At 35.3% G+C, this 14,981-nt stretch overlaps 1 protein-coding gene across 1 annotated transcript in view; it reads right to left on the bottom strand.

Moving 5' to 3' along the window:
- stab1 (stabilin 1) overlaps nt 1-14,981 on the bottom strand; it is an 88,193-nt gene that overhangs the window by 70,797 nt on the left and 2,415 nt on the right. The window contains exons 5-20 of the mRNA XM_026932816.3: nt 13,410-13,479; nt 12,104-12,199; nt 10,405-10,515; nt 9,139-9,329; nt 8,852-8,982; nt 7,295-7,422; nt 7,113-7,183; nt 5,104-5,250; nt 4,887-5,021; nt 3,477-3,548; nt 3,235-3,348; nt 3,088-3,141; nt 1,834-1,914; nt 1,075-1,233; nt 294-356; nt 65-163 (exon numbers count right to left, since the gene is read on the bottom strand). Of these exons, the coding sequence (XP_026788617.3) occupies nt 65-163; nt 294-356; nt 1,075-1,233; nt 1,834-1,914; nt 3,088-3,141; nt 3,235-3,348; nt 3,477-3,548; nt 4,887-5,021; nt 5,104-5,250; nt 7,113-7,183; nt 7,295-7,422; nt 8,852-8,982; nt 9,139-9,329; nt 10,405-10,515; nt 12,104-12,199; nt 13,410-13,479 (1,722 nt within the window). The remainder of the gene's footprint in view (nt 1-64; nt 164-293; nt 357-1,074; nt 1,234-1,833; nt 1,915-3,087; nt 3,142-3,234; nt 3,349-3,476; nt 3,549-4,886; nt 5,022-5,103; nt 5,251-7,112; nt 7,184-7,294; nt 7,423-8,851; nt 8,983-9,138; nt 9,330-10,404; nt 10,516-12,103; nt 12,200-13,409; nt 13,480-14,981) is intronic.

The raw sequence follows: 14,981 nt of genomic DNA, 5'->3' as shown, positions 1-14,981 counted from the left end.
CATAAATATTCAGATTTTACTCCCATAACTGAAATTTGAAAACACGCCAATAGGAGTTTTTTACCATTCGTTTTGCTCGGCAATATTTTGCACAGCCTCGTACGGTGTTAAATTCACTCCATCGTGGATCAGGAAGAGGCTCACAATTTTGAAGATGGCCAGACTAATACAACAGAAAAGTGCATGCAGGTCAGCATATATGGTACATCTGCCAGCAGTTGGATTAATCTATAATCAGCTCTATCACTAACTACAATGATGCAACTATATATCTTCTATAACATAAAATATACCCCTTCTTCGCTTCCGGGTGGACATTGTGACTCAGAAATGTATTTGCACATTACACATGGACTCTGCAAACAAGGTAAAAGGTTTTAAAGACAAAATATGTACATGACAAGTGTTGTATCAGAGGTTTCTGCAAAGGTTTCTTTTGTGCACTTTAACAGTCTGCTCTTTAGGGTCTAATATTACAGGTGGAACAATAACCATATAATCCAATACCATGGATTTTAATACACCACAGTTAATACTTCAAGTTATTAAAGAGAACAACATTAATAATTTAGAGCCTGAAGAGGTTCATGCCATCATCACGTCACAGCCAAACTACAGGAGTTCCCCAGGGGTCAGTACCCCGTCTATAGGTTTTCTCCTTTATATAATAAATCCCTGGGTTCAGTGATTAGTTCACATGGCCTCTCTTACAACTGCTATGCTGATGATAAACAATCTTCACTACACTCTCAGAAATAAAGGGACCATACTGTATTTTTCCTTCAACAATACATCTCTTGTACCTTTATTTTTTATATATATATCTTTCCTGTGGAAAAGTGAATATGGTCACCTTTAAATATATGTTTATAAAAAGTATATTTGTATTTATAAGAGTGTGTAGTGTAGTAGAGAATGTAGTATTATTATATATATATATTATATATAACAACTTATAATGGCAACTACAGCAACAGTGCAAGGGCTCAGTATAATTATTCAGCTACATATTTTATTACGCAGAATAAAGGGTCGACAAGTGCATATCACCTTATCCCAAATTCTCCTACATACCATAATGATGGTGGTCACATTAACATCACACCTATGTGGCATGATCGGAACAATGGATGGCGGCACAAGAAGTCCATCAATCATGTGAATGATTCCATTGGATGCAACAATATCTTTCGCTTCAAGAGGTATTCCTTTTTCAGTGAGCAACACTCTTCCCTGAGGGCAAAGGAGGAGAAAATCAATGAGGATGCTGAAATCTACATTTGTTAAATTTGTTATATGATATATTGCCACATTCAATACTGTGTTATTACATTCAATACAGTTTATATTATAGGTACATCAAAATGTCATCACTACCCCATTCAGGGGACTCTGCATGGGCAGGCTGCACTTTTTTTGGACGGCATTCATGATCTTAAGATAAAGTCTGTCCCATTTGTAAAGCAGGTTATGTTGGACCAATTTTAATGTGTTATTGTAGTACTGTAGTAAAGTATCACATATTATTATATTTTTTATTTAATTTGATAGTCTAGTGAGAAACACATGTCTAGTGCTTAACACATGCTTGACTTGTGGTAGGGCATGTGGTTTTATTTTTCACATGTGATTACATATAACTAACATTAATTGTAAATATATATGATTGTTCCATAAGGGTATGTACATGCAGTATCAATATGTATATTTATGTACTATCTTGATAATATTATATATAGTGCTAAGATCTTAGGCAGTTATCATGATTATGATTCCACTATTAAATAGCACATGTCTAGTCAAGAACAACCCCAAACAGATGCAGTGACTTACATCGCCAGTGACATTGATCATTATGACCTGATTAGCCATGGTTTGGATCTCTGACATGCTAGCCAGCTGGTCCACAGTTACCTACAAAATGTACATATGCAGCACATATATAATATAAAAAGCCAACCACATTTGTTCATGCAATTTAAAGCAATAGCTCAACAAAATATCAATTTTACACAAATTTCCCTTTACCACACCCAATACATGTTTGGTGTTTGACATTTGCTGGTTTAGTTTTGCACCAGAGATATGAAGCTAACAAGTAATGGAGGTCTATATCGACAAAACATGTTTACATTATTATATTTATATTAGTATATTTATATATTTATATCCAGTTCTTCAATGTCACACAAAACTTCACTGTGTAGCTGAACACTGTAACTTCCTGGACAACCAGACGTTACTTCAATTCATTATTATTCCACCCACTAGATCTCAAAGTTTGAAGGCAGTTTCTCTTTACAGTGTACACACTATATACATACATATATATATATATATATATATATATATATATATATATATATATATATATATATTATAGTACTGTGCAGAAGTCTTAGGCACATGCAAAGAAAGGCTGTAGAGCAAAGATGCTTCCAACAATAATGAAACTAAATGTTTCTACATTAAAAAAAATACTATAAAGAGCAGTAACCAGTAATAAATGAAACAAAATCAGTATATGATCCTTCACTTAAAAAAAAAAATAGTAGTCTCAGTTTTATACTCTCAGTGTGCAGTTTTATAAGGAAATGAGCTGTAAGTTTTACTAGGCATCTTGCAGAAGCACGCACAGTTCTTCTGGAGACTTTGACTGTCACACTTGCTTCTTATTTTTGCAGCAAAACCCAGCAGCCTTCATAATGGTTTTTGTCTGAAAAGTGTCTCTTATGTAATATGCTGCTTTCTTTACTGACATACAAACATTTTTCTGGAACATTTAATTTTGTGCTAGAAAACTAATGTTTGGAAATCTAAGATGTTTTTGTACTGAATCAATAATGTAGAAGCCATAAAAATCTATAACAAAGTTTGTACTAAAAAAAATAGGGTGTCTAAGACTTTTGCACAGTACTGTGAAATATATATATATCTATATATATATATATATATATATATATATATATATATATATATATATATATATATATATATATATTATAAATAAAATATGGGAAAATTTAAAAATAAATGAAAAAAAAATCATTGACACTATTAAAAGCTAAAATGCAAACAGAGCCTTACTGCTGCCTGAGAGAACATATGGTGCCTCAGAAGCTCCTGGAGTTTGTGCTTGGCCTTTGGGAGAGAAAGATATATGTTGAGCAATGAAAATAATAAAATACTGGCTTGAACTCGAACTACATATATATATTCACATTGAATACTTACATCCTTTAGCATGTATATAATACTACCGTCCCTAGATCTGTCCACGGCTTTATTGGTTGGGACAAACAGTGTGAGTGGCCCTGGACCTTGGAGAGGCATTGGAGCTCCACAGTTCTATAACACAATATCAAATCAGCTCCAGTTCAGTTAGAAAAAACCAGACAAGCATGCATTTGATTTTATTTGAAGAGGTTGAAGACCCTGATCATCCAAAAGTTCAGAAAAAAGTAAAGAACACTCACATCTATCAGAGATACAAATCTATTGAATCTGGCATCTTCCGCTAGAATGTCCCCGATGGTTTTTGAAGAGAACTACAGTTGCATAACAGTATGAGTTAGAAAACAATAGATGCCACTTAATGATTAATGAAAGAAATGATTTCTCCAAAAATCTAATTTACACAAATTAACTCAAATGTAATTCAAATGTAGTTGATCAGCCAAGGTATATTTGGTATTTAAAGTCATCATTTCAATTTTGGGTCATACATCTTCTTTGAGTCTGATACCAATAACATGCTAAGGAAGGAAGAGATTCCTGCTTCAAGATGTTTTAGAAACCACAGAGGGTCTACACGTGATGTGATATATATATAAAATCACACACAAACACACTCACACACACACACACACACACACACACATATATATGTATATACATACATACATACATACATATATATACACACACTCACATATATATATACATATATATGTGTGTATATTAATATATGTATGCATGTATACACACATACACACACACACACACACACACACACACTCACATATAAATATATATATATATGTATGTAAGTATATGTATATGTGTGTGTTGTTTGTGTTGGATTCTCAATAAATTTCCTATAACTGCGAAGGCAAAAGGCTTATGTTAATGCAGTTGTTCAAATACATTTTTGTTTCTATAGTAACGACTTACACAGGAACGTGTACGGTGGACACTCCACATAAACGGATTTTAAAAATGAATGTAATTTTTGATATGGTATAGCTTTCTGTGAAAACAGCACTTTTTTCACTTTGTACTTGTTTTTGTCCAGTCTAGCACACAGAGGTACAGCTGTAACCTTTGCAGCTGTATGTCTTCTGACATTGGAAATTGTGGTTTCTTGGTGACTGCATTTTTTTGTCTTATTATCTTCAAGAGAGAGAGGAAAGAGAAGCTGGTGAGGGAACAACTGTTTATAACTGTTAAGACATAAGTGATAACAGGAATGACCTTTTTTTAACATTAAACATAACTATCTACAAATAAAAATATGACATGTCGTTCTTTAATAAATAATAATTGTTGACAAATTGTTGTGGTATAAGAGAAATAAAACACTTTGGGACATTCTGTTATTAGAAAATCAATTTCTGGGAGGTAATGTCATCACGCCGCACCACTGTTGATGATTTTCCTATATCAGTACACCCCACCATGTTTTATTTCTTACTTACTGAAGAACCTGGCATAGATTGAGGCAAAATATATGATGGTCTAAGTATGCACTTTGTACAATGCTAACCTGGTAGCTAGAAGCATCCATTTGTTAGCTTAACTGATCAAATACATTTGGAGTTAGGGGAACAATGTGTAAATTAAACTTTTTATTATTCTTTAATACAGAATTTCAATCATTATTTTACCTCAACACTGTCAGAAGTGTCTTTAGTAGCAAAAGTAAAGACTTTGTCCACTATATGAATAATTCCATTGGATGCAGGTATGTCACTCCTGATTATCGTGAATGGTGTATCAGGATCTTTTTTTGAAATAAACTTCTGCAAAGCACAAACAAAAATCAGCTGTGAATAGAAACAATCATATGTAGAACAAAATTGTAATTTTAAAACCGTTTTTCACCTTGTTTGGTTTAAATCTCATAATTTCCCCTCCATATGTCCACAAATCTTGTCCCTCCAAATCTTTGTAAAGACGTTGGCCAAGAATGAGGTGGTGTTTGCAGATGGCTTCTGCTCTTCTTGCCTGGTTAAGTTTGCCCATAGATAGCTACATACACACGTTTCATTATATAGAGATTAATTATATCCATACCAAAAGATTACACACAATTTAAATCAATCTGAGGAAACTCTAGGTCCTCAGCCTTAACCATTCTTCCATCTCTCAGCTGCATTTGATACTGTGAATCACTAGATCTCCTTATTTCCATTACCCTGACTTTAGAAGCTATCCTGGGTTTGTTAAGATCAATTTTAATCTTTAAATAACAAACATAGGAATTTTTGGGGTGGTGGTCTTAGGAGGGGTTGTGAGAATTTTGTGACCTAAAAATGGAGTCACTGGGTAAAAAAGTTTTATGTAAAAGTTGCCAGAAAGTATTTACAGTGCCCCCTGAAAGTACTGGAACGGCAAGGCAATTCTTTGTTTTTGCTATACACTGGAGACCTTTGGGTTTGAGGTCAAAAGATGAATATGAGACGATAGATCAGAATTTCAGCTTTCATTTCCTGATTTTAAAACAACTTAGAACATGGCACCTTTGGTGGCAGACCACCCAATTTTTAGGTGACCAAAAGTATAGGAACAGATAGTCTTAAAGTAAATAACACTTAATATTTAGTTGCATATCCCTTGCTTGTAATAACTGCCTCAAGCCGGTGACCCACTGACATCAGCAAACTGTTCCATTCTTCTTTTGTGATGCTTTTCCAGGCTTGTACTGCAGCTTCTTTCAGTTGTTGTTTGTTTTGAGGGGTTTGTCCCTTCAGTCTCCTCTTCAGGAGGTGAAATGCATGCTCATTTGGGTTAAGGTCTGGTGATTGACTTGACCAGTATAAAACCTTCCACTTTTTCCCTTGATGAAGTCCTTTGTTGTGTTGGCAGTGTGTTTTGGTCATTGTCTTGCTGCATGATGAAGATTCTCCCATTTAGATTGGATGCATTTCTCTGTAAATTTGCAGGCAGAATGTTTCTGTAGACTTCTGAATTTATTTCATCTTCGGCCTTTCCAGCACTTTGGTAGAGGTTAATCTTGGTTCCATTCTTACTGCCGATGAGTGGTTTCCATCTTGTGGTATGGCAACTATATTTCTGCTTTCTGAATCTTCTTCAACTGTTGTTTTTTGGGTTTTTCTTCACAGCTCTCACAATATTTCTCTCATCAATGAATGTCTGGTTTTTGGTACACCAGTGGTTTCTTTCTTTTTCAGGACATGCCAAATTGTTGTATTGGCTATGCCCAAAGCTTGTGCAATGGATCTAATCGTTTTTCCCTCTTTCTCAGCTTCAAAATGACTTTGCTTTTTTTCTTCCATAGACAGCTCTCTGGCCTTCATGTTGGTTTAGTATTTTTAACAACAAATGCAGTCTTGACAGGCAAAACCCAGGGCTCAAACCAAAAGTAGACATTCAGAGCTATTAACTGTTTAAACAATCAATCTACCAGGACACACCTGGGCAACAAGTAACGCCTGTCAGTCACATGTTCCAATATTTCTTATCACTTAAAAATGGGTGAGTTCAAAATAAAAGGTTGTATGTTGTTTAACACATCTAGATGGAAATATCAGGAAATGAAAGCTGAAATTCTGATCTATTGTTTCATATTCATCTTTTAATCTCAAACCCAAATGTCTTGGCTTTGCTGTTCCAATACTTTCGGAGGGGTCTGTAAGTATATAGGTCCTTAGAGTTTGCCATTTTTAGTTACAAACTAGACCACATTTGCATTTGTGCAAATTAGCACTTGCTTCTAGTCTTTCAGTATCATTCAACCTTCTGCTGCTTGCAATTTTTATGAGGTGTGGATAAGAGCCTATGCTAAATTACTAAATCTAAAAACCAGAATCATAAAGAATGATAAAAGATTAAAATAAAAAGCAACTAAATTTACATTTACTTTTACTCACTTGGGAAGTATCCACTGGGATGAATGCTGTAAATGGCCCATGTTTGCTCAGAATGAGCTTACATCCTCTCTCTATAACAACAAAACACTGTGTTGATTACATCATCTCTGATTAAAAATATCTGCAGTGCGAATAAGTTCTAGAGAGGAGAGACAATCTGCACATAATGTCAGCAGCACTACCAAACAATGCAATGCTTCCGGTGAGGTTTCCTGCGTGGCTGCCTTCCTGATCCAGTTCCAAAACACGCTCCATGATATCTCCATAACAGCGCCACCCATCACTGATCTGTCCCTGACTGCAAACACACCTAAAAAACAGGACAGTGGGTTAGATTCTCACAACTATGTACAGGGCACAAGTCTCAGAATCTTTTAAGAATCTGAATGTTAATCCAATTTCGTCAATGATTACGTAGTTACATAATAGCTCCAGTATACTACTGACTGCCCATGTCTCTCTATGCACAGTGTCTCAGGTGCCTCTACCCTGTCCATCAGTGGAAATATTCCACCACCACTGGGTAATATTTTGGGTGATAGACCAAGTATAGTACTAATCCTAACCAAACACAACTACATTTTGCAACACAGACAAATTAAAAAGAGCCCTAATTTACTAAAGGTTTCTATGTTTTCAAATGAACAAAATAAATCATCGTATCCATTTTTAACATTTGCTGTGAATATGCTATTTGGGTCATTTTGCATACCTAAAGCTGATATAGAATGGTGCCAAAACAAATCAATAAATTTTTCACCCACAATGATTTGTCTGAAAGTCCATCCATCCATCCACACCATTATCCATTATCCTACACAGGGTCACAGGCTAGTGTGGAGCCTATCCCAGGGAACTACATTTTGAACTCAGGGCACAAGGCGAGTTGCCAACCCATGGCAGGGCACAATCACACACACACTACAGACACTTTGGGAATGCCAATCAGCCTACAATGCATGTCTTTGGACTGGGGAAGAAAACTAGAATAACTGGAGAAAACCTCCAAAGCACATGGAGAACATGCAAACTCTGCACACACAGGGCGGAGGCGGGATTCAAACCCCCGCCTCCAGAGGTGCAAGGTAACAGTGCTAACCACTAAGCCCCGCTAAGGCTGAAAGTAACTTCAGAAATGGCAGCTGTGTGAGAATCTCCTACACGCTGGAGATTTAATTAGCAAATACAAAAATCTCAATAAAATTGCTACCTCACCCAATTTTACACATCATTCACACAATTATTTATTATAAATCACTTAACACACAACTCTGTGCACAAATTATCCAATACCACATAAATTAGAGCTTGTTATTTTGTATCTTAGTAGATCAGGGCCATAGTGTATTATCAAACCCAAGATGTAATAAAATCATTGAAAATGTGTGCAATACTGGACACGTTTAGTACTCTGTCGTCACAGCCTGCTCTAGTGCAGGTGGTGGCACCATCAGAGGTCAATGCAGTTTGAATTTGTCTAAAAATTACAGTTATTCCTGTGGAGTGCAATTACATGAGACACTGCACTGATCTGTCATTTCCAGTTAGTGCAAAACATTGAATTTGAGCAGTGACAAAAATCATAACTAAAATCAAAAGTACATTTGAGACTCAGAATGAGGCTAGTCACTTATGTATTAACAAATTGCCTTTTACTAAACTCAGGTTTCTTCAATATTAGGGATTTGGAGGAATTGGAAATACCACTAAATTGGGGAGAGTAAAGAGCTAAGGCAGACCTGGCTATTCCATCTTGGCCAGTTTCACATCGTGCACTCCTGTGGCATGTGCTCTCCTTACAAGCAGATTTCAGCCTACAGCCAGCACGAGGGTCTGATCCTTCCATCCCACTCTGACATACACATATTGACTGACAACACAGACATACACATATTTATCAGAAAATTAACATGCATTGTGCCAAGTATAAATAAGTGCATCAAGTTATTACATGTAAAGTAATCTATATGAACGTTATGTGCTGATCTAAAGGATTTATTGGCATGAAAATAAAGCTAATGCTTACCTGGCCTGGTCCTGTGTTTTCACAAACAGTGGAGTTTGTTGGACAGCCTCCATTATTCCGAGAACATGAGTTGATCGGGGTGCAGAATTTGCCATCTCCCTCGAAGCCAGTTTTGCATGTGCACTGAAATTGCCCTACACCCTTGTACGAACAATCTGCATTTATGTCGCAAACATCCTTGCTGCAAACACCTGAAATTGGATGTGAGAGGTGCAATGTCATGAGCAATATGATATACTCAGGGTTGGCAAGTCTACACAACGGTCAGTAAAATCAGCTGAATGTAACAAACCACTTCATGTAGCTTTGTTAGTAAAATATTTTTTAGTTTTTTTTTTTTATGTATATAGATTAAACTAACCACAGAGACATGTTTTCATAACCTTGTTTTTACCCATCTTAACCAATTAAGCTTCCTGTATAATTTGTTTTTCTAATAGCTGGTGAATTCCCCCATTGCTTTAATAACACCAGAGAGAGTTCTTGTCAGTTTTAGCCCCTCGTCCACTGATTGGCTGTACAGTTCAGGTAGAATTTGTGGTGCCTATTTTGGGTTTTCACTTGCTGTTCCCAATAATCTATAATCTATATCTAGATATAATTTAGCATGTAGCTTGGGAACAAATCTACAAACCCAATCGTATGCTTTGAAGAGGTCAAATCATTTTCCCAATGTGATGTAAAATATGTCAGACTGACTCAGAATCCAAAGCTGAGATCTTTGTCCACCAAACATTAGGGAATTGACAATGTATTAGAATTGTAGGTTTAATTATAGACTTGTGTGTACTGCTTGCTATTACTCTAAAATTGTCATTTATAATCTTAATACGGAAGAGCACCACAATATTTTGGCAACCATATAGTCTATAAAGTCAAACATATAACACCATTTTCAGAAAGCACCAGCTATTTTATTCAGTCTATGGTGGATGAGAGCAAATGTGATTTATGTCATTAAATGTTCTTTTTTTCCCCTTTCCTTATCAATTCTATTACAGTCCAGATTTCCTATTTCAAGTAAACAAAAGTAGGGACATTTTCAGATAAGCCAAAAGCCAAAAGCCAACTATTTTTAGACTGTATATTTCTACATCTGTTATATCCAAAACAATCACCACACCTTTAGGTTTTAGTGTTGTGCAGTAAAATGAATTTACTGCAACTATATGATGAAAATGTATGAACATTGGCTCATTTTCACCTGTTCTTGCATATGACATGCAATATGTCATCTGAAATGTCTATCATGTTAAAAGAACTTACCTACACAGACGCGTCCAACCTTTGAAAAGGATGGAAGGCATTCGCACTGAGCAGTCGGACCCTCTCCTTTACAGTATGAGTAGGGACTGCAGTCTGAACAGGAAGACGTAACTGCATAAAGAGAGAGGCAACAGATAAGATTATTTATTCCTATATTCATCTTTCATAACCACTTTATCCCTGTCAAGGTCTAGACCTATGTTGACAATCATGTTTAGCTAAATTTGCTAACATATTTTCTGAAATACAGGACATATTTATAATTTTATAATACATATTTTGCCCTATCACAGGTGCTGTGACTTACATCACAATATGACATATACATTATAATTTTTTGCATTAATTGCTATATGCTCAAAGTTGATCACAGATTTTCGGTGTATATTCTGTTTCATTCATTCATTTCCTTCTGTCTGGTTTCTGTTTTGTTTACTGTTCTACTTTCTGTTTTCCTGGTGCTTCAGCTCTGTCCTAAACATGCCTCTGATCATTGTCAGTTAACTGCATAATTGTAAGCATGACACATTACAACAAATGACCATTCTTTGCATAATTATTCCCCCTTTTGAACTTTTGCACTTTTGTACTGTTACAATTTGTACTGTATATATTACCTTGTAAAAATGTGAGACATATTGTGCAAGTCAAATGATAATTAACCATTGCACTTGTAGCTGCAATTACAGCTGCAAGTCTTCTGGAATATCAGGTTCTATCAAGTTTACACATCTGAATCCTGAAATGTTTGGTTTGGAACTACTCCAGTGTAGTTTAGGCAGTGTAGCTTAGGCAGTATGCTTAGGGTTATTGTCTTGTTAAAAGGTCAACTTCCAACCCAGTCTTAAATGTCTTGCAGAATGGAACAGGTTTTCTTCTAGGATTTCCCTGTATTTACTTCCATTCATCTTGACCAGTTTCCCAGTCCTTGCTGATCCCCACAATGTGATACTACCACCACAATGCTTCACTGGGGGGATGGTGTTCTCAAGGTAATTCCATAAAGCTCAGCTTTGTGGAGTGCCTGGGCTATGGTTGTCCTGTGAACAATTTCTCGCATCTGAGCTGTGGATCTTTTGATCTGCTTTAGAGTTATCCTTGGCCTCTTGGTTGCATGTGATGTCATTTTCTTTCCATTTTTTTAAATAATGGATGACTCCATTCAGCTAATTATGTTATTTCTGATGACAACTGGTAGCCTCAATTATTAAAAGTATAACACTACAAAGGTACTGTACATTCATTTTTAAATGTCTAATTGTTTTTTTTTTAACCTAAACCATGCAAGAATGAAAGCATGCAGCCTAGAAAGGGGGAAGGCTGAAGAATGGCTTCCAAAGGGTTCAGACTGATATCACAAGAATTTCATTGGCTGACACACAGGCAGGAGACATGGCCATAAGTTCCAAAGTAGAGCTATTAGAAGTGATGCAGATAGAAACATATTTTCAGTTTAGTTTTAATTTTTAACATTATTAAAACTGAAGTCTGTGAGCTTTATTTTTGGTCCAGTTTATACTTCCAGTATTTGTTACATAACTGTTATAGCCCTAGTGCAAAACTAAAGAAACTAAAGAAATGTTTTGGTTGCTCAAATACATTTGGGATGTATATAGGATATATTTATATTTTCCACAACTCTGTTTCTTTAAACATTGTAATACTGTGACAGATAAATATTGGTATAATCAACCATTACCTTTGTCACACTTTGGTCCTGAATATGGTGGTTGACAGTAACACCGTCCATCTCCATCTGGACCCGAATTACACTCTCCATGTACACAATCGCACACTAAAGCAAATGTACATTACCATTCATAAAGATACATAAAAACCATGTATAGCAGAACACAGTTAAGCAAAAAAATTTCTTAATATAAATAATATGTCAATACTGTGGATTCAGTGTTTGTGTGAAACTGACAGAATTAATTTCATATACACTTGCAAAGCGACCAGATAAGTGTATCTCTAATAGTATGTACATAAAGTTTATTTTATGGCAACAGATAAGATTATTTATTCCTATATTCATCTTTCATAACCACTTTATCCCTGTCAAGGTCTAGACCTATGTTGACAATCATGTTTAGCTAAATTTGCTAACATATTTTCTGAAATACAGGACATATTTATAATTTTATAATACATATTTTGCCCTATCACAGGTGCTGTGACTTACATCACAATATGACATATACATTATAATTTTTTGCATTAATTGCTATATGCTCAAAGTTGATCACAGATTTTCGGTGTATATTCTGTTTCATTCATTCATTTCCTTCTGTCTGGTTTCTGTTTTGTTTACTGTTCTACTTTCTGTTTTCCTGGTGCTTCAGCTCTGTCCTAAACATGCCTCTGATCATTGTCAGTTAACTGCATAATTGTAAGCATGACACATTACAACAAATGACCATTCTTTGCATAATTATTCCCCCTTTTGAACTTTTGCACTTTTGTACTGTTACAATTTGTACTGTATATATTACCTTGTAAAAATGTGAGACATATTGTGCAAGTCAAATGATAATTAACCATTGCACTTGTAGCTGCAATTACAGCTGCAAGTCTTCTGGAATATCAGGTTCTATCAAGTTTACACATCTGAATCCTGAAATGTTTGGTTTGGAACTACTCCAGTGTAGTTTAGGCAGTGTAGCTTAGGCAGTATGCTTAGGGTTATTGTCTTGTTAAAAGGTCAACTTCCAACCCAGTCTTAAATGTCTTGCATAAAGTTTATTAGGTTGCATATTGGAAAGCTAAAAACAAAGGCAAAACAGATATTACAAGTGAGCTATGTATGTACAGTGGTGAATTTGATTAAAATGCTATGTGACTATGCTCATTTTTATTTGTAAATGGAAACTTAGTTGTACAACGTAACAATGGAATCTCCAGTGTAATGCTGCAACCTGAAGATACCATGAATGCAGATTCAAGAATATAAAACATAAAGAAGAAGAGAGAAATCAAAAGTTAGCATTAAATGTGTCACATACCTGAGCTGCAGCGCTCACCGTAGGTCTTCTCATTAGAGCATTTCTGACACACAAACCCAGTGTAGCCCTCCTGCAAATACACTCAGTCACACACATGTACTGCACTACACCTGCACAAGGGAAACTTGAAAGTACTTTACTAGACTAGAAAGCAGAGAGATGCAGGAGGCTGTAGTTTAAAAGCACTGCCAAGGACATTCAACAAGCACAGATTCTACCCAGCAGATTGATTCTCCACTGATTATTCAGGACCACAGTCTTAGCTGTTTGTGAAAAATAGCTGTTGTGTGAAACTGACACCTATATGATTTGCCTGTTCACACAGATTTCACTTCAGTAACACATTTAACCTCCTATCATATCATTTTTTTTTTTTTTTGCTCTCCCTTGATATTGTGTGCATGTGTGTGTGTGTTGTTATCTTCACTATTGCCTTGAGTTAATAAGACACGATTTATTTTAAAGGGATTTTCTGCAATTTGTTTGCAGTCATATATAGAAATATTCCTGGAAGAACAAATCATTAGCATTCATTTATGTGCATGCATTGTCACAGATTTTGTAACATAAGCAGTTTTAATAGGATTTCTAAGAGAATATACATGCATAGAATACTGAACTATTATTTGCAAAACAAAAAATCTATGGCACTGAATTTCTAAGATACTAAATAAAGCTCACTAATTTGTTTGTGCATTCTGATAAATTGTGTGTGCAGTTAGTTTGCAGATGATTAACAACAAATAATTGACGTAATTATGTTTCGTACAAAGTAGTGGAAGGAAACAATATTGAAAAACTGTTCAAACTACGATATGAGTGCAAAATGAAAGAGTGTAGACGTGTTTTTTCTTCGCAATGTCAAGAAAATCGATTTTCAATTTAAATGCTGTTAGAATCAGAAGTGCGGATGAGACATTGAGTCAGAATTTCAATCATCTTTAACAGAATAAATGGTTTTATTTTATCTTCAGGAATTTTAATGCAAATCTAATACCTGTTCTTTGGTTATATTAATGTGTGCATACAAACACCACTCCCAGTGCAACTTTAGGCATTGTAAATGGTGTTAACAAGTTTGCTCATGTTTTACATACATAAAAACTTTCATAATCATAAAGCTACTCAAAACCAATTGAAGCAGGTCTCTGAGTTCATATATGCTCTCAAACTAAAGCCCATCGGTCATATTCAAAGACACTGCAGTTCTCAACACATTTGATCTTATTTTCATATTTGTAATATCATTTGATAAATACAGTTTCTCAAAAGATGATTAGTTTTTAATGACTGGTTTAAAAAATCAGTCTTTGGTAGTGGACTTAGACTCGGTACTGTAACCAATTGCAGATTACAAGCAGATTACACAACAAGGCTCAGGTTTGTATTTGTAGTTCTCCAAAGAACAAGTATGCTGTTGATATAGCAATCAGCAGTGCTTTTTTTTCCCATCCACCAACCAAAATGCTCTACTTATTTGTGCAAAGCAATTTTTATTTTAAGCGTTAAGCAACATACAGTATATACTGGTGGAGCGATGCACATTAGTGTGCGCTACTTGTTCAAGAATCC

Source organism: Pangasianodon hypophthalmus, chromosome 20 (assembly GCF_027358585.1).
Source record: "Pangasianodon hypophthalmus isolate fPanHyp1 chromosome 20, fPanHyp1.pri, whole genome shotgun sequence".
Lineage (NCBI taxonomy): Eukaryota > Metazoa > Chordata > Actinopteri > Siluriformes > Pangasiidae > Pangasianodon > Pangasianodon hypophthalmus.
This window is presented reverse-complemented; position numbering and strand designations above follow the sequence as displayed.